The sequence below is a fragment of the Arctopsyche grandis genome, chromosome 2, assembly GCF_051622035.1.
Source record: "Arctopsyche grandis isolate Sample6627 chromosome 2, ASM5162203v2, whole genome shotgun sequence".
Classification (NCBI taxonomy): Eukaryota; Metazoa; Arthropoda; class Insecta; order Trichoptera; family Hydropsychidae; genus Arctopsyche; species Arctopsyche grandis.
This window is the reverse complement of record NC_135356.1, coordinates 3,835,664-3,857,770: the sequence shown is the minus strand read 5'-3', so window position 1 is coordinate 3,857,770 and position 22,107 is coordinate 3,835,664. Positions and strand designations below refer to the sequence as shown.

Sequence of the window (22,107 nt, the reverse complement as noted above, 5' to 3'; positions counted from 1 at the left end):
TTCACGCCATGGAGCTAACCCGGTCTTGGTGCAAGCGCTCGACAATCACCAGACAGACTGAACGACAGATAAAATGGATGGCAGCTTTAAACGCAATTCTCGTCTTCTCGAATGATAGATTGCACATCAGATGACGAGTAACCTTTCGATGTGCAAAAATGCAATTATTAAAATGGTAATTATTAAAATTGAGTTGGATCTTTCTGGCGAGTTTAATAAGGCAAGATTCGATAAGTTCAGAATCTTGCCTTATTAAACTCGCCAGAAAGATCCAACTCAATTTTAATAATTACCATTTTAATAATTGCATCTGTGCACATCGAAAGGTTACTCGTCATCTGATGTGCAATCTATCATTCGAGAAGACGAGAATTGCGTTTAAAGCTGCCATCCAGTTTATCTGTCGTTCAGTCTGTCTGGTGATTGTCGAGCGCTTGCACCGCACCGAGCTAACCCACATACAAAATTTGTTTAAATAAAACAGTCGCTGAGTCCGTTAAACAAAATTGCATCTAATTATAGTATTATTGTTTTCATAAGATGGCCGCAACGTATACGAATACAGTCCAAAGAACGACCAATGGAGGAAATTGAATTTGATGAAAGAACTTCACTCTAATCACAACATATTGAAAGTGCCCAAAACTTGGTTATTGTAAATCAATAGATGTTTTATTTTATTTTTGTATATCCATATTTATTATAAAATATTGCCAATAAATCTACTGACCGATACACTTTTTTTTATTATTCGCATATCATCGTCCTGAATATGGATACCATACATACATATGTACAATGCGGGTCTGCATCATGGCATCGAAAGTCGGGAGATCGAAAAAGAAAATATAGAAAGGCAAAGATCGAAAATCGAAAGATCTTAAGTCGAAAGATAAAAAAGGGTGCATGGTTAACGTTACTATGTATATATAATCAGTCTCCGTGACGAGCCGGAATGTGAAATTACCGAAAACGCAAATATCGGAAGGCAAAGATCGAAAATCGAAAGATCTTAAGTCGAAAGATCAAAAAAAAAGGGTGCATGGTAAATGGTACATACTCACATACATACTCACTTAATTTGCGCGAGCAGGATACAACAGGAACAAGAGGAAAAGCCTGTTCCTCTTGTTCCTGTTGTATCCTGCTCGCGCAAATTAAGTGAGTATGTACCGTTTACCATGCACCCTTTTTTTTTGATCTTTCGATTTTCGATCTTTGCCTTCCGATATTTGCGTTTTCGGTAATTTCACATTCCGGCCCGTGAGGTAGACCCATATATAATATATATCAGTGGCATGCGGTGAAATTATTTATCTTTTTGTCATACAGCCTTGCTCAATGTATGTAGGCAGGATACGGGAGGAAAAGCCTGTTCCTCTTGCATCCTGCTCGCGCAAATTAAGTGAGGCTGTACGACGGGGGGGGGGGGGGGGGAGAGCGCACACCACTGATAAATATACTACTCGCTTTTCATATGTATTCATGGTAAACGAACATTTTCGATTTTTCGATATTCGATGCAGTGACGGCCACCGTTACAATGTATATAGATGGAAAAGTTAAACAAAAAATATACCACTTTTTATTATGACTTTAAAGTTGTGTATCAGATAGAAACACATTAGAGATGAAAAATTTACTATATTTATAGCGACGTAGTTTGACAATGGTTTCGTCGAATGTTCTGGATGGCTACGTCCACACTAATTCATAAATATCGGGTGCAGATGTTGGTAGTGTGGACGTAGCCAATAGTAAGAGAATATTGTCGAATTAAATTTTATTAAATACCTCGGAATATAAAATTCGATTGAATTCTTCCATAAACCATATTGTTTTTCCCTAAAAAAAACTAAATAAACAGCCGTCACATACATATAGTGAATATAAATATGAAATAACGCAACAAATTTGACATTTTATCATCACTTATAATTATTTCGGCTAAGGCCGTACAGTGGAGCGTTACGGTCATCGATGTACAAGCTATCTGGCAACGGCGTACATCAGTTGGGTCGAGTCGTTCTTCTCGATCGGACGTCTGGTACCGACTATTTAATATATTCAATATTTTTCCATCAAATGTATATATAAATATATCGCTATACATTATCCACGTATATTGTTAATAATTGTCTATTTCAGGCTATGTATTAAGTGACTGAGTTGTTACTCAGTCTGGTACATAACCTCAAATATATAATCGATTGTGTACTGTATTAAATATTTTTTTACATATTCACAGCAGCTTTTTCCTCTCCAACGATGTCTAAGCGTAACGTGATGTACATCAAGCCCGACGAGCCAACATTTTTGAAAAAACTCAAGTCGGATGCTGGCTACAAGGAAGACACAACCGTCGAATCGAAGGTTCGTCAGATTCTTTTATTAATGAATTGAATCATTTAGAATTTATTTGCATACTATCTACATCTACAAGAGTTGTTCTTCGAGCTGTCTGCAGAGCCTGAAGCAATCGTCTCCAACTTTTTACTACTACATATGTCGAGATATACTGATCTTTTGCGCTCTTACAAAACACGTTTCAGCATCACCAAATTGTTTCATTCTATGTAACTATAGCAGTTAACTCGGTGAAAAATTGATCTTTATTGAGTTCATACATCTAGACTTTTCTGTGCATCACTTAATCGATATTTTCGTGATGAAATTCATATATGAAATATTTCAATATGGGAAGATAAGCTTCTGTTGGGCTTTCCATTTTTTTTTTACTTGTAAACCTATTGCCATTTTTTTATACGCCGAAAGCTTTTCCTGGTTTAATTTGATTCTTCTTCATGTGCCATGTCCTTCTAGAACGTCGGCAACTAGATGTCCCATTCTTATTTTTTCCATTGCTGCTCGGGTGCTTAGGCTGTACCACTGCCGAAGATTCTTTAGCCATGATGGTTTCCGACTGCGTTGGCCTACGATTTTCCCCTGGATTATTAGGCGCAGGAGATCGTATTTTTCGTTCACATCTCCGAAGTACTCCAATTTACGCCTTTTCACACTTTTGAGCACTTCGACATGTTTTCCCATCAGGGCAAAAGCACCTCGGCATTGATACGACGCACCATCCATGAGATTCTCAGCATCCTTCTGTATGTCCACATCTCAAATGCCTCTAGTTTCTTTCATATGGCATCCGTCAGGGTCCATGCTTCTGTCCCATACAGAAGGATGCTGAAAACGTAGCATCGTAGAAGTCTCAGTCGGAGTGTTATACTGAGATCACGTGTGGTTAGGACTTTCAAAATTTCAATTTCAAAAATGTAGCTCTCGCTCGCTCCACTCTAACTCGAATTTCCTTTCCACTTTCACACGTTTCACCCAGATAGCACCCAAGATTTATTTATTTATTTAATAGTTTTGGACCATTGTGGCATTACAGGAAGAACCAAATGCGCCACAATGGCCTGCATTTGAAAAATATATAAAAACAAGTAAACTGTAAATAAAGGAAAAAAGCAAAAGCAGAAAACATGGTAAAATAAAATAAAAAAAAAAAAAAAAACGTAACAAAAGGCAAATAATACATCATTCAGATAGAAAAAAAAAAAATAACCAAAGTGTAAAAATCAAAAATAAAATTCATAAATCCCATTCTTTGTTTACACTGAACAAAATTAAAATAGTATATTAAAATGTACAAAGGAGAAAGAAAAAATAAAATAAAATAAAACAAAATATGAATAAAAAATAAAATCACAGCGAGGCCCAAATGGAAGAGAGTAGATTAAGATTCCACTCATACATCACATTCAAATTAAGAAAGTAATGATCAGCGCAGGTTGCCAGATAAATATGTTAAAATAATATCCGATAATCTACGCTCCCCAAGGTGGAAAATATCACATTCAGGGACAGCAGCAACGATTTCGAAAAAGAAAACGAAGAAATGCTTTTTGCACTTTTTCGATATCTAAAACCATCCATTCTCTCCACCACGCTGTTGTTGATCTGTAAATGACCGTATTGTGCGCCGACTTGCTGAATATCATCCATTTGGTCTTTTTTGTATTCAGCTTCAACCCCGCCCTAGAGCTATGCACAATAACTGCGTCCAGTGTAAGTCGTTGGAAGTTGGTGGTCAGTAGAACTGTATCATCCGCATACCGAATGTTATTAATTACTAATATTAATAAGGCTTCAGCAATAATATTTTCTGAATATAAATTAAACAGTAGCGGTGATAGCACACATCCTTGCCGAACTCCCTTCATTATTCTTACGCTCTCTGTTATATCACGTTCGACGCGTACTACGACCGTCTCTCTCTCTAGATCTCTTTTGTCTAACACTATCTGCGATAGTATTTCAATTAGTTTATTAAATCAAAAAAATTGGCAAATTCTGATAAGAAACGGTCGACCTTGACAAATCAAGGTCTGGCCAATAGCGAGACTTAGCGGGAATCGAACTCGTAACATCAAGTACGAGATAATTCAACATTCACCACTAGACCACGCTACTGGTTATGCTTTATTATGCTTCTCTTGTACTGAAACCGTTTGTAAAACCAAATTGAATTTGATTCAGTCTTACTATTAATGTGATATACTTTGATTTCAGTTTGAAACATTACCGACCGGCCCGGACAACTTGTCCAGCGATGACAGTGAAGAGCCACAACTTGTCATATTAGAACCTGGCGATTTGACTAAAGAGGAGGTTGAAGTCGAGAAAAAAATAATTTCTGAAGGTATGCATATTGTGATTGTCGCAAGATGTGTATTAAAAAGCGATCCGAATTAATTTAAACATTTTGGTTTTCAGAAAAAGAAAGTAAGCCAGCAGATCTGAACGAGCCCGTCGTATTCAAGCCACGGCCAAAAACTATGTCTGAAATGTCAAACAGTGATAAACGAAAGTCGAAAAAACCGATGAAGGTTAATAAAATCACTCTATCATTTGACGACAACGAGGATGAATCATAAATGTAAAAATTACAACCGTTAATATATATATATATATATATATATATATATATATATAACTATGTACTAATGAATCGATGAACTCAACTTTTATGTTTTCTTTTAATTTCAGAACGGATTGGCATTGTGCGACTAGAAATTGATTACGGAAATAACCCGTTAAACCCAAGCTACCGTGTTCAAAAATATAACATTGTCAAATTGGGTATGCGAAATAACATTGATGCTGGTTTGTGTAAGTTCGCGAAAAAACCCTTTGGGGAAATGTCAAAAAATCAGCGCACCCGTGTACAAGGTTTTTTCGTCAAGTGGCCCGTTCAGAATTTTCAAGCGCGCATTATACTTAGTAAAATTAAAATATATTAGCTCTTATCATTGTTATAATGCACATGTATGTACATACATATGTATCTAGTTGTTCGCTTTATCAAAGCGATTTAATTTTGTACACACCTTGTTTAAGAATGGAATTGTTTTTGCAAATGGCTTAATCTTTGTTTATGTCACATTATGCGAGCGTTAATTATTGTATGACTTGTACAACAATTGTTGCTTTATCTATGTATGTATATACGTACATGTATGAATATGTATGTAACATAAACTTTGTGACATTGGAAAACTTTTTAAAAAATGTATGTCTGTTTGTTTGCGTCATTATCGAATTTTTTTTATATGTGTATAGATTTGGGTCTACATGGGTTGGTCATTTTTATTTTTAATTATTTACTTAACTTTATTCATAACACTTGTATTCATATAAAATAAATTCATTCGATGTAAAAAATATCTGTGGCGCCTTTTTTGGTATAATTGCTGGCGTCTTTATTCATTAAGATTCTTTATGTATTTGAAAATGAGTATCAAATTGAAATTTATCTGAAATAAAAATCGCTTATGGCGACTGTTATTAATTTCTTTTGCATGTGTTGTATCAAATCTTTATTATATATTGATATATATGGATAATTTGTGTCATATGGTTTAATTAAATTTAATTCACTATTATTCTATTTTTCTTTTATTTTTTTCCATCTGTATGCCTCTTTGAAGATTTTATGTATGTAAGATATTATCGAAATTTTCTATTTTCGATAATATCTTAAAATTTATGAGGTTTAAGTATAGAAAGTATATCCTGTCCGTCTATCCTGGCTGAGTTTTCACACTCCTATGGCTAGAACTGTGTCTTGTAGCAATTCTCCCATTCCTCGTGGTCTCCGTATCTTAAATTCACTGGATGGTGCCATTGACATTTGACACATCTCTCGTCATTTTCTGCACCACTTCCTAGGTTACGGAGGTCGCGACCAATTATAACTGTTTTAGTTTGATCGGTTAAGATATTTTATGCCACGTTTATTTCTTTTTCTTTTCTATATATGTATTTTAACTTGTATTTCATGTACTTATTTCCTTTATTAATCTTTTTAGCACACTCGTCGCTTTGGAGCAATCTGTTAGGCGAGTGTGCTTGATTAATTGATGTATAATAAAATAAAATTGAGAAATAATTAAATAGATTTAAAAATAATATTGGCATATTGTTATTTTTAATTTTAATAAAAAGTTATTTAAATGTATCCGTTTTTATCTGGGATACTTTGGTAAAATTTTAATACAATATACTCTTGTTTATTCGGACTAATAATGCAGAAGGGATGAACAGATAATCGAAATTTAATTTTTTATTTCATTCGTAAATACAAATTTATTATAGTATTTTTAAATATATAAAATACGACAAAAATAAATCGTAATAGGGATGTAAACTTCTTTTAATTATCAATAATTAAATAATAATCATAGTAATAAACTTTGGGGCTATGAAGTCATTAAAAAAATTTTTTTCAAAGGTTCGCATTACTTTTTCTATACCAGAAACAGGGGTGACCGTGAAAAAGTCGAAAGTATTCGTTTATCATGCATACATATGAAAAACGGTTAGTATATATATCAGTGGCGTGCGGTCAAAGTCTCTCTCCCCCCGTCGTACATCCTCACTTAATTTGCGCGAGCAGGAACAAGAGGAACAGGATTTTCCTCCCGTATCCTGCGCGTGCACATTGAAAAATGCTGTATGACCAAAAGAGAGATAGTTTCACCTCATGCCACTGATATATATATTATATATAAATAGTACCGTTTACCATGCACCCTTTTTACTTTATCTATGTACGTAGTAACAATAGATGAAGTTTTGTGATCATGCGAAAATTCGAACTCGAGATTTTGACTGATTCGAACTCAGAATCGATTACTGATCACGTTTTCATGATCTAGAAAAAATGTGTGTGTGTGTGTCTGTGTACTTTGGCGATTTTTTTCAACACCGTTAGTCCTATCGAACTGAAACTTTGTATCGGTTACTGAAATTCTTATCGACACTACGTAAATTTTTTTCAAATTTTTTAGTTGACCGGAAATGGTACCTCCACTTATAGGTGTCCTCTTTTTTTTAAGTTTTTGAATTCGATTTTCTCCCAAACTACTAACTGAATCGGACTGATTTTTTTTACATGTACTAGAAGAAATAATTTTTATAATTTTATATTTTTTAAATATTTTTATCTGAACCGGAAGTAGTACTTTTACTCTAGAGAATCGAGGTTTTTTATGTTTTTCTCAAAAGCCTTTTGATTTATCGAACTGAAATTTCATATCGATCAGTTTAAGCTCAATACCAAGTTATGTATAAAATTTGGTAAGCGTCCGTCGACCGGAAGTGGCAGTTTACTCTTGTTCGATTTGTCTTCCACTATTTTTTTCGACCCCTTAAGCATGTGTGATCTTCACGAAAAAATTCAAGTATAATTCTTGTATCAATGTGATTAAAAAAAAAAAATCACTAAATTTAATAAACCGGAAGTGGGATTTTTCCCTTCCGGAAGCATCCGGAAGGAAGGTCAAAAATGTTGTCGCCTGGATCCTGACCACACCCCTGAACGTATTAAGCTGAAAATTTATATTTGTGTTGTTTATGTACTAACTTAGATTTGGTAACGTTTTGGTCAGAATTCGTAAACCGGAAGTAGTATTTTTTTTAAAAACAATATATCATTATTTTTTCATTATTTTATTTTGACCTTTTGAATTATTTTAAGCGTCTTGATATTTATTGTGTACAATAGAGATAGTGATTTTAAGTAAAAATAAAAAATAAAATCAGTAAATTTAATGAACCGGAAGTGGGATTTTCTCCTATTAGAAAAGTCAAAAATGTTGTCGCCCGGATCCTGTCCACGCCCCTGAACGTATTAAGCTGAAAATTTATATTTGTGTTGTTTATGTACTAACTTAGATTTGGTAACGTTTTGGTCAGAATTCGTAAACCGGAAGTAGTATTTTTTTTAAAAACAATATTTCATTATTTTATTTTGACCTTTTAAATTATTTTTATCCTCTTGATATTAAATGTGTATAATAATTATACTGATTTTAAATAATTAAAAAAATTTGAACAAAATCCGCCAACCGGAAGTAGAAATTTTGTCTTGTGCAAGTATTTGCATATATTTGCGCTCAATTTGTATCGCTATCATAGTTATTAGTTCAAAATTGAATTTTGTTTTGTTACCTTCTTATATTCCTCAAATACATAGATAATAGATAATAAAGTGGGGGTAATTGGGATAAAGTCATGGGTTGGTCACACCCGAATTTTTTTTATATGAGCTAGGAGCCGCCAAACATCTATAAAATCGCCTCTTTTTTACACCCACGAAACGAGTCCAGCGTGCTTATTTAACGGTCAATTTAAAAAAAAATACGCCGATAGATGCACAGAAAGTATCTTTCTCATACCGATGATGAAATTTTTTTTAAAATTGGTCCAGTTTTGGAGGAGAAAATAGTAGAATACGAAACCTCGATTTTGTCAATTTAAAATACGTTTTATCTGGTCGAAGCGCAACTGTCGCATTCACTCAATATATGTATTGATATATATTATCGCATTCACTCAATATATACATACACTCAATATATATATCGAAGAAAGGAACGGTAAATAAAATTAAGATTTCAGGTGTACAGCCCTCTTAAGATCTTTCGATTTTCGATCTTTGCTTTCGTTTCACTTTCGGTCCCGTGAGGTAGACCCAAAAATATTAAAAAAATACTTAAGTATAAAATTTATAATTTATATTAAATGTAATAAAAATCAGTCTGATCCGGTTAGCGGTTTGGGAGATAATTGAATTCAAAAACTTAGTAAATAAAGGATACCTATAAGTGGAGGTACCATTTCCGGTCAACATTATTTTTCTTATTTTTATTTTAAAGCTTATTATGCAATAAGGCGTATGCATAGTATCCTGACGGATGCCACATGCAAGAAAGTAGAGGCATTTAAGATGTGGACATACAGAAGGATGCTGAGAATCACATGGATGGCGCGTCGTACCAATGCCGAGCTGCTTGCCCTGATGGGAAAACATGTCGAAATGCTTAAAAGTGTGAAAAGGCGTAAATTGGAGTATTTCGGACATGTGATGCAGAACGAAAAATACGATCTCCTGCGCCTAATAATCCAGGGGAAAATCATAGGCCAACGCAGTCGGGGCAGGCGGAAAACATCATGGCTAAAGAATCTTCGGCCGGGGTACGGCCTCAGCACCCGAGCACTATTCCGAGCAGCAATGGACAAAATAAGAATAGGACATCTAGTTGCCGACGTTCTAGAAGGACGTGGCACATGAAGAAGAAGAAGTATGCAAAGTATATTTTCCATTTTTATGTCGATATTAAAAATACTTTTGTTGTTTTTACATTGTTTTTACCTTTACTTTGAGGAAACTCATGGTTTACGGAATATTTTGGAGATTTATAATGAGTTAATCTAATATATAATTTCGAAATGGACTTTGTATGTACATACAAATACTGAGCGAAGCCGGGTAAAACAATTACGTAGTAGGTATATAATTTCGAAAGAAACTTTGTATGTATGTATATAAGTTTTGGTTTGTAGAATCCGTGACGTTAAATTTAATAAACACAAATGAATATACAAATAAATTTAAATAAAGTAAAACAATTCAAATAAATTTAATAAAATATTTACTATTAGATTAGCCGTGTTTAACCTTTCCTCCGCGTACGACTACTATACATGTCCTAGCGAACATGCCCTCAGCGTGCGAGACTCGCATAGATGTCTTGGAAGTTCCAACCTGTATAAGAGCCGTCTATTGTGTTAACATTTTATAACTTGGTTGAAAATATTACTAAATGTATACTTTACCAAATTCAATAGATGGCAGTAGTCAAAAAAAAAAAAAATATAGGTTGTAAAATTCAAAAAAATATTACAACCTATATTTATAGTCGAAAACGCGATAACAAAATCCGCAAAAAAGCAGCCGCGTACAGGGCATGTTCGCTAAATTTGGTGACGCGGTCAAAGGGTTAAGCGGTTTATATTACAAATACCGAGCGAAGCCGGCTAAAACCACTAGTATGCGAATGAAGACGAAAATATGTCGTCTTACGTTTGTGTATCGAAATTAGAACAATGTTTTAAAAAATATATTTATTTATAAATGTTACTAACAAAAATTATAAAAAAACATGATAGTAATAAATTCTAAATTAATTTTAATTGTACATATAAATTTGCATGATGAATTGACTTGTTTTCAAATCATCACGTTAAAGGCAAGTTATCATGACATTAATATTAAATACAAATCATATGAGTTATTATTCAAAATAAGTTTTTTTTATATCATAATTCATAGCCATTCGTCATCTACTCCTGCATGAAGGCCTCTCCAACATGCTTCCCTTCGTCTCTGTTTTAGGCAACTCTCCCATCTCATCTCACACATTTCTTTTCTGATTTCATCCACCCATGTCCCTTGCAGCCTTCCTTGCACCCTTTCTGGGCCGGATCGTGCTATACATGTACTGTCCGGCCTTGACCATAGCATATACCATCTTTGTTATACTCAACCTTAACCTAAACTAACCTAATCCACGTATTCCGTTTTCTATCTCTCATAGTAATGCCAAACATACAGCGTTTCATACTTATTTGATTGCACTTGACCTCATGCAGCATTATGTCGTTCAAATTCAAAAATAATTGGAGGTAATTAATTATGTATAAAGCTGACAAAACACTGTTCGACACGAAAAATGGTTCAGAGACGAGATATGACTAAATGACAGTAAACACGAATCTGGTAATAAAAATGTTGATTGGCTCGAGATTCGGAGATATATGTGTTTTTTAAATCGGGCGATTTTTCTATACCTTGGTGTTGTTCGGTTGCTGTCTCAAAAACTGTCAATTTTCTGTTCAAAATGAATATTGAAATCTATAGTCGGGTATTTTATCTTTCATTTGTAGTACTTCTCAGCTTTCAAATCTCTCTAAGTAGTCGTCCAGTTCAAATCAAAAGTAAAAAGTACGTATTTTCACTTGAGATTTTTTCTCACTGTTAATACTATTGTATATTGAGTATTTTAATAAACATGTTTCAATTGAAAATATTCAATATTAATTCTCATATAAAGACAATTTCATATATTATGTCTATTAATTCAATTCAGATTCTTGAAAATACGAGTACGAGCTTTTAGCTCGCAATTTTACCGATTTAAAATTCAGCACACTTCCAATTAACCCTTTTAAACAAAAACAAAAAAATAGTGTGGCCAGAACAATATTCCAATAAACATCTTTCAATATAAAATAGTATTAACAGTGGGAAAAAATCCCAAGTGAAAATATGTACTTTAGACTTTTGATTTGAACTGGACGACTACTTAGAAAGATGTGAAAGCTGAAAAGTACTACAAATGAAAAATAAAATACCCGACTATAGATTCCAATATTCATTTTGAACAGGAAATTGACAGATTTTGAGACATCGACCAAACACCAAGATATAGAAAAATCGCGCGATTTAAAAAACACATCTATGAATCTTGAGCCAATCAACATTTTTTATTACCCTATTCATATTCACTGGGCTATGACTATAAGGGATATGACTATAAGAAAAGTCATATCCCCGTCTCTAAACCAAAAAAAAAGTCGTCATTTGTCGAACAGTGTAATCATAATTGATTACATACACATGGATGAATATTCTGCAAAGTCAATTTTAGCAAGCTCCACAGCTTTATTGAAATCTTTATTATTACTTTTCAGCAAAATGCTATAATCTGTAATAAAAAAATAAAATTTAATAAAAGTATATCAATTTGTATCTCTAAAGTAGTTTTATTATTTGGACATACCTATTTTAAACGAAAATGTTTGTCGGATATGAGCCCAAGCGTGATTTTCAGTGCCGTAAAACTTAATTGGGCAGTGTTCAGTTGACGGTGGAATACCTAAGCATGATGGCTTTTCGTCAAACGAAAGAATACGGGCAGGCCACCAAGAAAAGCTGCGCATCTTGTACCAAACGATATCTCCAGCGCCTAATTCCGTACTGAAAATACACATATTGCAGTAACCCAACGATTTTTGTATCGATATATAGTTCAGGGTATGTTTAGCTTTAGATTTCTGGCCACCTGTAAATCAAACGTCGCATAAATAATTATCTATTAACTATAAAACTATAAAATAAATTATTTAATAAAATTACAACCTACTGCCGGAGAATCTTTATCAGCACAACTTGAGTGGAAAGCCAAACAACATCTAGTACACTCTTTAAAAGCTTTTCTGGATTCCTTGGGATACACAGCACACAGATAACACCAGTTTATGTGATAAAACTTTTGAGTTTTATCGTTACTCTGAAAAAGAAAAACATATTATGTACAATATATAATAATAATAATATAAAAAAATTATTAAAACTGAACAGTTAACGCAGTTGTTGTACAGGAGGTGGGGAAAAAAAGTAGTCGAAAAAGTAAAAATCTAATAACTAAGCCATTTTTTGAAGATTATATCACTTGGATGATACTACGGGATGAGTTTTTTTCCCCAACACATTTTTTTCGGTATAGTCTTCAATTTTTTGTCTCTATTTTCTATTTTGCCTGGCTATGTATGCTCTTTTGATTTATCAGCGTACAATTTCTTCTTCTGGGGATATTTGAAAGGGGTGCACCTCACGGGATCGAATTAGAAATGCACGAAAAACCAAATATCGGAAGGCAAAGATCGAAAATCGAAAGATAAAAAAAAGGGTGCATGGTAAACGATACATACTCACTTAATTTGCGCGAGCAGGATACAACAGGAACAAGAGGAAACAGGCTTTTCCTCCTGTATTTGTGCGCGTGCACATTAATACGGGAGGAAAAGCCTGTTCCTCTTGTATCCTGCTCGCGCAAATTAAGTGAGGATGTACGTGAGTATGTACCGTTTACCATGCACCCTTTTTTTTTGATCTTTCGACTTAAGATCTTTCGATTTTCGATCTTTGCCTTCCGATATTTGGTTTTTCGTGCATTTCTAATTCGATCCCGTGGGGTAGACTCATTTGAAAGATAAGGCTTTACGCCTGTCGCAGATATAGTACCTGCAAATAGCCAATAATTCGCAGATATAGTACCTGCAAAGAGCCACAACCTAAAAAAAATTATTGTGTTGGTTTTGTTTCGATTTGATTTGATTGTGCATATTTTCTTTTCAATCAAATGTTTTTCTTCTTCAAATTACTAATTATTCATTTTTTCCACCTGTATTACACATCCTGTATTATATTTAGAAAGACCAAAGGTGATTATTAAAGCATAATTATTATATAATTAAGTTTCGACCATTTTTACCCAAACGCTTATTATGACGTTATTAATCATACCGTTTGCAAAAACCAACAATTGCAACAACCATTAATTCAGAATTAAATTAATTTATTCGATTGATAAATTTAATTAGTGTAAAACATACCTTACTGAACATATTATATTGAGCATATTTCTTCTTCACATAATAGTCCCATTGCCGGACAATAGATAAATCCACAATTTTTTCTAACTGGGCTGTATTTTCACTATTGATACCATTTTTTTTTATTACATTGTCTTTTACTGTTTCTCTTATAGCTTCTCGGAAAGTAGTGAAGCTTATTCCTGAAGTATATACTGATTTTTCTTTCTCATACGTAGTAAGTTGTGGGTGACAACCTACGGAGGCTAAAGATTTTCGGGGCTTTTTCAATTTTTTATTCGACTTATGTAGTATGGTAGATTTTGAATTTGTCGTTCCTCCAGTCATTTTGATATCACTCTTGGTGGAATTGGCTTTAACCTTGGTGATTTTAGCAATTTTGCTATTGCCGTTCTTTTGTTGTCCTTTACCGCTCATGATTCAAAATTTTAAAATCATATAAAATTTTGGATATTGCTTTAAATATCTGAAAATTAATCACAACATTGCTTTTAGTATTATAGTATTATTTTTAAATTTTACATTATACATTATATGTATGTATATGAAAATCCATCATTTTTGAGGTTAGTGTGGATGTTGATTCGTTTTCTAAAATTATATCGGTTCCTACAAACAGCATCTATAAATATATGTATTTTCGCATCTATATGTTACAGACACGGTGTGTACTATGTTAGTGCATAAATTAGCTAATCATATGTACATATATACACTATCAAAACTGGCCAGTCAGAGGCTATGGAAAAATTGACTTATTGATTGACAGGAGTTGCCATATTTCAAAAATATAAAAAAATGAACTGGACATAGACAATAAATTAGGATAAATTTCATTGTGTTTTCATCGACTGTTTTATTTTATTATCCACAAAAATGAGTGCAGAAAGCGATTAAAGGGAGCAGCTTACAAAATAATTACAGAAAATATAGCAATCAACTGGAAATGCAGGTGCTCTTGATATAATCATGTTATTAAAAGAACTCAAGTTTTCAATAATGGTGAAGGAGACCCACAATGTGAATTGTTCTAAGTTCAGAATATGAATTATTCTCAGCCCGATAGCACTGAAAACATCTCAGATGGTTAACTGTCATATAGGCAAGTAAGGCAGGGCCTAAATTCGGCACATTTTGAGAGGCGGCAAACCGAAGATTGACAAAAGTAAAATTTCAATTCCAATAAAATTTAAGTCCAATTTTAAAGTGGACACTCCAGGATTGTGGCCAACATAATTTTAGCTCGGTAAGGGAAATGTTAAAACAGGGCTTTGGAGCGCAGCTGCAGCAGGTGGTTTTTAACCGGAGCAGAAAAAGAGACGGAGCACAGAAATTTGTGATTTTAATTTTAATTTGTTTTTATTAGTTTCACTTTTATTTAATGTTTGTCGCTTTACATTGCAAAAAACCATAATGCCAACTGCTCAAGCAAGTGTTGAGCGATTATTTTCTGGAATAAAATTAGTTTTAAGCAGGGCGGCTCGTGAGAATTCATAAAGGGGGGGGCTGCAGAGATTAATCGGGATGTAATAGCTCGTTGACCATACCGGTGATCAAATGCAAACAAAAATAGCATGCATATGTATTATTTACTATACTGGGAGGTCTGCAGCCCATATGGACGGCAAAAATAGCATGCATTTGTACTATACTGGGAGGGCTGTAGCCCCGCAGCCCATATAGACGAGCCGCCACTGGTTTTAAGTAATAATAAGCAATCAATGAAGGATGATTTGTTGTCTGTCATTTTATTTAATAAAATCAATGAATGTATTGTAAATTGTTTTTGTAAAATTTTATTGTGTGAGTGCTAACAATATAAACGTACATTTCAGCTTATATGCTGCTTTTCTCTTTTTTATTACTGTCTTATGTATTTAAATGTATGCATATGCATTTTCAATCATATTTTACTGATTTATTTTTACTCTTTCCTGTTCCATGGTGATATACATAGTTATTATTTGCATTTAATATGTATTTTTATTGTATGTTAATATTTTTAATAACAAATAAAATAACTGTATATAAACGTATTTTTACATATATGTTCTGAAATATCAAATGGTAAATAAATAAATGAATACAATTTCTATTAGAATTTTTTAACGGCAGTATGGAGCGGGGCTGAAGCAAGTACTTTGATGTTTGAGTGGATCAATTAAAAAAGGTGGTCGCTTCAAAGCCCTGACTTAATATTTATCTACAATTTTCTCATTTTGTATCATATGTTTAGAACAGTGCTACTCAAACGCCGGCCTGCAGTCAAAGAGATAAATGTATGTACATATTTTAAAAATCCCTTTTCCTCACTCTCAGTCTATATTGTTTTCTCCACTCATCACCGAGTGAGATAAGTAAGAACGACTCAGTATACACGTTTTTTAATAGGGAACATTCTGATACTAAGCATCACAATACTTCTGATCCTTCAGACCTGGATAGTGAACTAACTCAAAGCCGATCCAGAAGAATTCGTTCTGCTTCCACTTGTAAATTTAATCCTTCTTACATTTATTCGGAATTAATTGCTTAAAGAAGATGGCAATGTCTGTTTTGAAGTGCTGGGTGAGTTGGCAGCTATGAAAGTCGAACGTGATCCACTATCTAATGACAACATAGCTCGAAGAATTCATAGAAGAAATGAAATTGGCAAAGTACTATTTACTTTTACAAATCTAGACGAATCCACAGATGTAACTAGCATGACAATTCTATTGGTATATGTATGTGCGCTATGAATATAAAGGAAGAATACTTCTTTTCTGCATCATTGCCAACAAGAATAACTACATATATGTAGATACGAAGTATACAAAGTATTTAACAACCATGTTGTAGTTTAAATATGAATTGAATTTTAAATTTTGCGTAGGTAGATGATACTATGTACTGCAATGACAGGCAGATACCCCGGCGTTGTTACCAAAATTATGTATTTATGTACTTAGTTGACCATTCGTGCTGGTTTTAACAGTACAGTACTGGATAGTTGGGTATCTGTCCCGGTAAATCGTGGATAATAGATTGGAATATTCAAAGCCTTCGGTAAAAAAGGTTTGTCTCTTACAAAAATATTGAAAAATTAGTTGAATGTCGTCTCTGTTTATCAAGAGCAAATGCAACTGCTAAACGACTCTTTTCTTTGATGAACAATATGTGGTCTAGTGATAAAATGCAATTGAATGCAGAAACTTTAAAATATTTGCTGATTACTAGGTATAATTTTAACCAGTCTTTTGCAGGATTTGAAGCAAATCAATTCATTTTTCCCAGAAATAAACTATAAAAAAAAAACATGTAAGGGGGGCGCATAGTCAATGGTTTCCTTGGAAAGGGCCTGTTTATCAACATTGGAATTGATATTTCATTAACGTATTTAATGATTGAAGTATCTAGAAACTTTTTTTTGAATACAATGTCCTGGTTTTAAATTTGAAAAAAATGGTCACCTTATAATATACGCAGTAGCGTAACTAGGAAAATTGGGCCTGCATGCAAATGTTAGAAAAAGAGCCCCATTAGTATTTTTGTCATTGTAATTAAATTGGTAATTAGCTCACACAATTCAACTATTCTTTTTCCTCGCCTTCAAAGTCGCAAAGTATGCAATTACACATTTCAAAGACATTTTATTTTAATATCGTTTTTATAGATAATTGCAGACAATTATTATTACTGTACCATTACGGAAAACTATTGAATGTCATGAGAAGGAAAACAGATGGGTGAAAATTCGACACGCAATGTATTGCGTATCAAATTTGGAGCATAAAATTTTAAGTAGTGTTTCCTACTAGTCATATGAATAATTTAAAGATTTTTATTTGGTACAAAATGTCTAGTATTTCTATTTGAAAACCTTTTGGGCCCCTAAATCTAAAAGTGCCTGCTTGATTATTATACATTGTGTCTCCTTTACGCTTGTTGAAAATAATAACCCTTAATTAATTTTTAAAAAAAGTCATGTTCATTGGAAAATTATTAGACAACGTAAGTATAGGGGGGGGGGGAGATTTCCATCCGATTCCAAAAAAATGAAGCCAGTCAAGTGAATAATATCAAGCGGTATTTAGTAGGGATCCTAATCGAATATTCGAGTATTCGAATTATTCTTCTGATTTTTCAGCCATTCGTTATTCGAATATTTCATCAACTATTCGAATATTATTCGTGTATATATTTTTTTATAAACTAAATACACAAAATCAACATGAAAAGAGTGATGACGAAGAAGCCGACGATTATGAAGAAAATGAAATATATAATGGGGATAATTGTGATAAAAATGAAGATAGTGAAGAAGATGAAATGTCTACATGTGAAGAAACGGATAATGACTTTTCGATCGATAATAATCTCAGAAAAATTATACGAATATTTAAGAAGTCACCGGTGAAATATACATTTTTACAAGAAATCATAATGAAAAAAGAAAATAAAAAATTGAAATTATTATTTGCTGCAAAAACAAGGTGGAATTCAATGGCAACTATGATAAGACGATTCATTCAAATTTATGCTTGGTACATATGTAATTACCTTTTTTTAAATTTTCGAATATATTCGAATAGCTCTTGATTTACTATTCGATATTCGAATAGTTGAAGTCGACGAATATTTGGGATCCCTAGTATTTAGCAGTCACGAAAGAGTCTGAGTAGCACTGGTTTAGAACGGTTGAACCTTTGAACTTTGCCTGGTGACAAATAGCCGCGGAACATCACTTGCTATTGAGATCAGATAGTACAAACTCTACAAATCGTATGTCTTTAAACAAAAAAAAGACAAAACCAAGTCGTATGACTTAGTGTAAAAGGAAAGAACTGGAGAAATACATTTCCATAAATAGAAACGCGTGCCGCTGTTCTGGTTGATTGCGAATGTAACAGCGTGACCCCTAGAGTCATATAACACCAGGGTATGCTTTTTTCACTAGGTATTTCGGGGTAGGGCTTAAAACCACCCTTGAAATCATGGTAGAGCTTATTTTCAGTGCTCGTTTTTTTATTTTTCGGGAAACACGGTAATATAACGAGTACACAAAGGTCAACTAACCCACGAGACGGCAACCGCAGAGGGCAACCTTCCTGGAACAGAAACCGAGCCGGAAAGGAAGTATGCACCCACGTGCATTTGTATATGTTCTGCTACACCGGTGGTTCCCAAACTTATTTTGCCCTTCTTAAAGTAACTCTACATAGCTGCATAATAGAAAAACCTGATGGTATGATATAAGATTATTTATGTTTGTGAGTAACATTCGTTAGTCTCCACGAGCACTAATTTCCAGTCGGTTTCTTTCGTGATGAGTGGAGACACGTATTTTGGGCATTTTGCTATTAATGCTTAATTGATGCTAAAATTCGGAATAGATGCTAAATTCGTAATATGCGAATAGATGCTAAAATAAAAAACAAAAGTGAAATTTATAAAATTAATAGACAACTTAGAAGGGTCTTCCTATCCCTTTGTCCATTTATTATGTGAAGAAATTGAGGGGATAAAACAGAGCTTGCAGTTTACCATAGATGGTGTTTTTCCTGTCGAAACCAAGCAACTGCTTTTGTCTACTACTGTAAACAAAAGAAGACAGTTGGAGCTGTGTATCCAAAAGGCTGCTCAAAAAAGCGTCTTAAAACTAGACTCGCACTCAATACTAAATGAGACAAATCTATTTCTACAAACATTGAGTAACCTATTCAATCCATCTATGGCAGGTACAAAATCTAATATGAATGTTAAAGAAACAGTTTCGTTTTTTAGAAACCTGCCATTGTTTAATGTATTAACAGAGGCTCAATGTTTGGAAGGATATCAGCATTTTTTTCAGACAATTAATAGAGAATATAAAAAGTGAATCTACGCCGGATATATTGCTATTATTGATGGCAATAAAAATTAAATGTGAAGAGTTTGGTTGTGCCGCTCTAAAATCTATTTGGTGTCCCGTCAATAGTGTGGATGCTGAAAGGTATTGTTGCGTAGGGGTGGGTGGAGGATCCAAGTAAAAGCCAACAGTCGTTTCACAGCATTTATTGATGATTCAGGAGATACACGTACTGTCACTGCTCCTTCCAGAATGACATGATATCGCCTACGTACCGCCTTATAAAGGGTAGATCTCTCAGGACGCCTAATCTGTTTACCTGTTGTATAGTCACGTATTCGGATATGTATTTCCAAGACATTGGGTCTTCCCGTAGCGATTCTGAGAAATAACTAATAACGGTCATTGTTTAGCCTAAATGCACTTAGAGTCCAGATATAATCTTTGGAAGTAAGTGCATGCATTTAGTTAACCGATAACAGATATCCGTTGGTCTAAGTACAATTCACTCAATCCACGGCGTACGTAACAGTATTTTAGTAAATGCAATATAATTGTTACCGATCGTCGCACGAATCTCTAAAAAGAATCTGTAGAAATATGCTCCATGTTGAGTTTTAATAAATTTTAATATTTGTTATTATATTTTTATATTCAAATTTTTTGTCTTTGTATTTCAATATTCATGTTTTTTTCTTTGTACTTTTAATTACAAAACATTTTTGAGTTTTTCTATTATTTTTTAATTTTTGTTTTGTCTTTAAATTGTATATGTGTATATAAATTTTATTAAAATTCATCGAAATTTTTTATTATTTAAAATTAAACTTCATAAAAATTGAACATTTTTAATGCCCTAAAACGCTAAGATGCAAAATGAAAAAGCTAAAATTGACAAAAATAGATGCCCAAAATACGTGTCTCTAGTGATGAGGTTCATAACTGCACTAAATCCACGTTCTACGGGAAAGCAATCGACAACTACTGCACAGTGACCCATAGTGCAGAATATAAAATTGATATTTGTTATGGTAACCAGAATTTGAGGTAACCTTGTTCAAACATTGATTTCAGCTCCTCATTTGTGGATAATTCAATAAATTGCTCGTGTATTAGTATGGATTCGTCTGAGTTTGTAGGTCTTGCAAAAGGGTTAAACATCCAATCTGGGATAACCAACTGAAGAACGACTTCGAATCTTTGGAACTGTGGTTATTGCTCCAAAATATATATGTATGTATTTGCATACTACGATATAACCCTGTCGATTGTAATTTTTTTTACTTTTTCTACATATGTAAATTTTTACTTTATAAATGTATATTTAACAATAAATGAAGTTTTGTGATCATGCGAAAATTCGAACTCGAGATTTTGTCTGATTCAAACTCGGAATCTATCACTGATCACGTTTTCGTGATCTAGAATAAATGTGTGTGTCTGTGTGTCTCTATTTGTGTGCTTGCTATTTTGGGGATTTTTTGAACACCGTTAATCCTATCGAACTGAAACTTAGTATCGGTTAATGAAATCCTAATCGATACGATGTAAAGTTTTTTCAAATTTTTAAGTTGACTGGAAATGGTACCTCCCCTATGTATCCTCTTTTTTTGTTTTTGAATTCAATTATCTCCCCAACCACTAACCGAATCAGACTGAATTTTTTATATCTATATGAATATTTTTTTTATGTATATGAATATTTAGTTAATTTCATCGTAATGTGTTTTTTCGTTACGATAAAACAAGATTTTTATATACATTCATATTTGTTACTACAATAATGATGATAAGTATTTCATAAAATCATTACAATGTGTGAGTATTTTCACTGTAGTACACTTTTTTCATAGATATTAAATTATGATGTAGCTATTCATAGTCATTCAGCTATATTTTATTTTTATTCTTAGCGCTTATATACATGAATCGTTTTAATTGAATACTTTTTTAATTTCATAGCTCGAATGACCTTCAATCAAATGCTCAGTGCAGTTTTTGTGGTGGTTTAATTCGACAATAAATTAATATTTTATTGTGCCTTTGTTTCCAAGACAATCATATAATAAATAATTTTTAATCGTAAAACAACTAATATGTACTGACATTCAAATGATTTTTGTAAAAACATATTTCATTATACTTTACTTCATTTCACTCTTTTTTATTTTCTGTTTAATTTAATTTGAACTATTTGATATTCATTTTGTCATTTACGAAAATATTTGGCATTCTTGCGGCTTAATTGGGCTAAATGTAAGTAGTATTAAGATTTTAAATCTGTATACTTTTATTCAGTGCATTTTTTGTATAAAATAAAGTTTTTGAACTCTCACCTTTTAACGGAATCAAATTTATGAGGATTGTTTTAAGTTCGTGTTGGTTAATTCATCAATTATATCAATGAAATTTAATTTTAAGATTGAACGATTTCTTTAATTACGACAATAAGTTCCAAAACACGG

General features: G+C 33.1%; 1 protein-coding gene across 3 annotated transcripts; it reads left to right on the top strand.

Annotated features, from left to right (window-relative positions):
* The first annotated feature begins 1,976 nt into the window (after nucleotides 1-1,976).
* Nucleotides 1,977-6,472, top strand: LOC143922961 (uncharacterized protein KIAA1143 homolog). 3 transcript variants are annotated; one of them, XM_077446400.1, is made up of 5 exons: nucleotides 1,977-2,047; nucleotides 2,249-2,373; nucleotides 4,582-4,711; nucleotides 4,786-4,948; nucleotides 5,059-6,472. In XM_077446400.1, exons 1-4 carry the CDS (start codon nucleotides 1,981-1,983, stop codon nucleotides 4,944-4,946), a joined length of 483 nt encoding a protein of 160 aa, XP_077302526.1. In that variant the 5' UTR covers nucleotides 1,977-1,980; the 3' UTR covers nucleotides 4,947-4,948; nucleotides 5,059-6,472. The 3 variants fall into 3 exon arrangements, with proteins under 3 accessions (XP_077302526.1, XP_077302527.1, XP_077302528.1); XM_077446401.1 differs by having other exon boundaries at nucleotides 2,017-2,047; nucleotides 2,252-2,373; XM_077446402.1 differs by having other exon boundaries at nucleotides 2,018-2,127.
* Nucleotides 6,473-22,107: the final 15,635 nt, after the last annotated feature.

Bases quoted from the DNA above. Each gene is read 5' to 3' on its own strand.
- LOC143922961 (XM_077446400.1), top strand. From the start codon at position 1,981: ATGTACAAGCTATCTGGCAACGGCGTACATCAGTTGGGTCGAGTCGTT. The intron at 2,374-4,581 runs GTTCGTCAGATT...CTTTGATTTCAG, and splicing joins ACACAACCGTCGAATCGAAG to TTTGAAACATTACCGACCGG. The intron at 4,712-4,785 runs GTATGCATATTG...TTTGGTTTTCAG, and splicing joins GAAAAAAATAATTTCTGAAG to AAAAAGAAAGTAAGCCAGCA.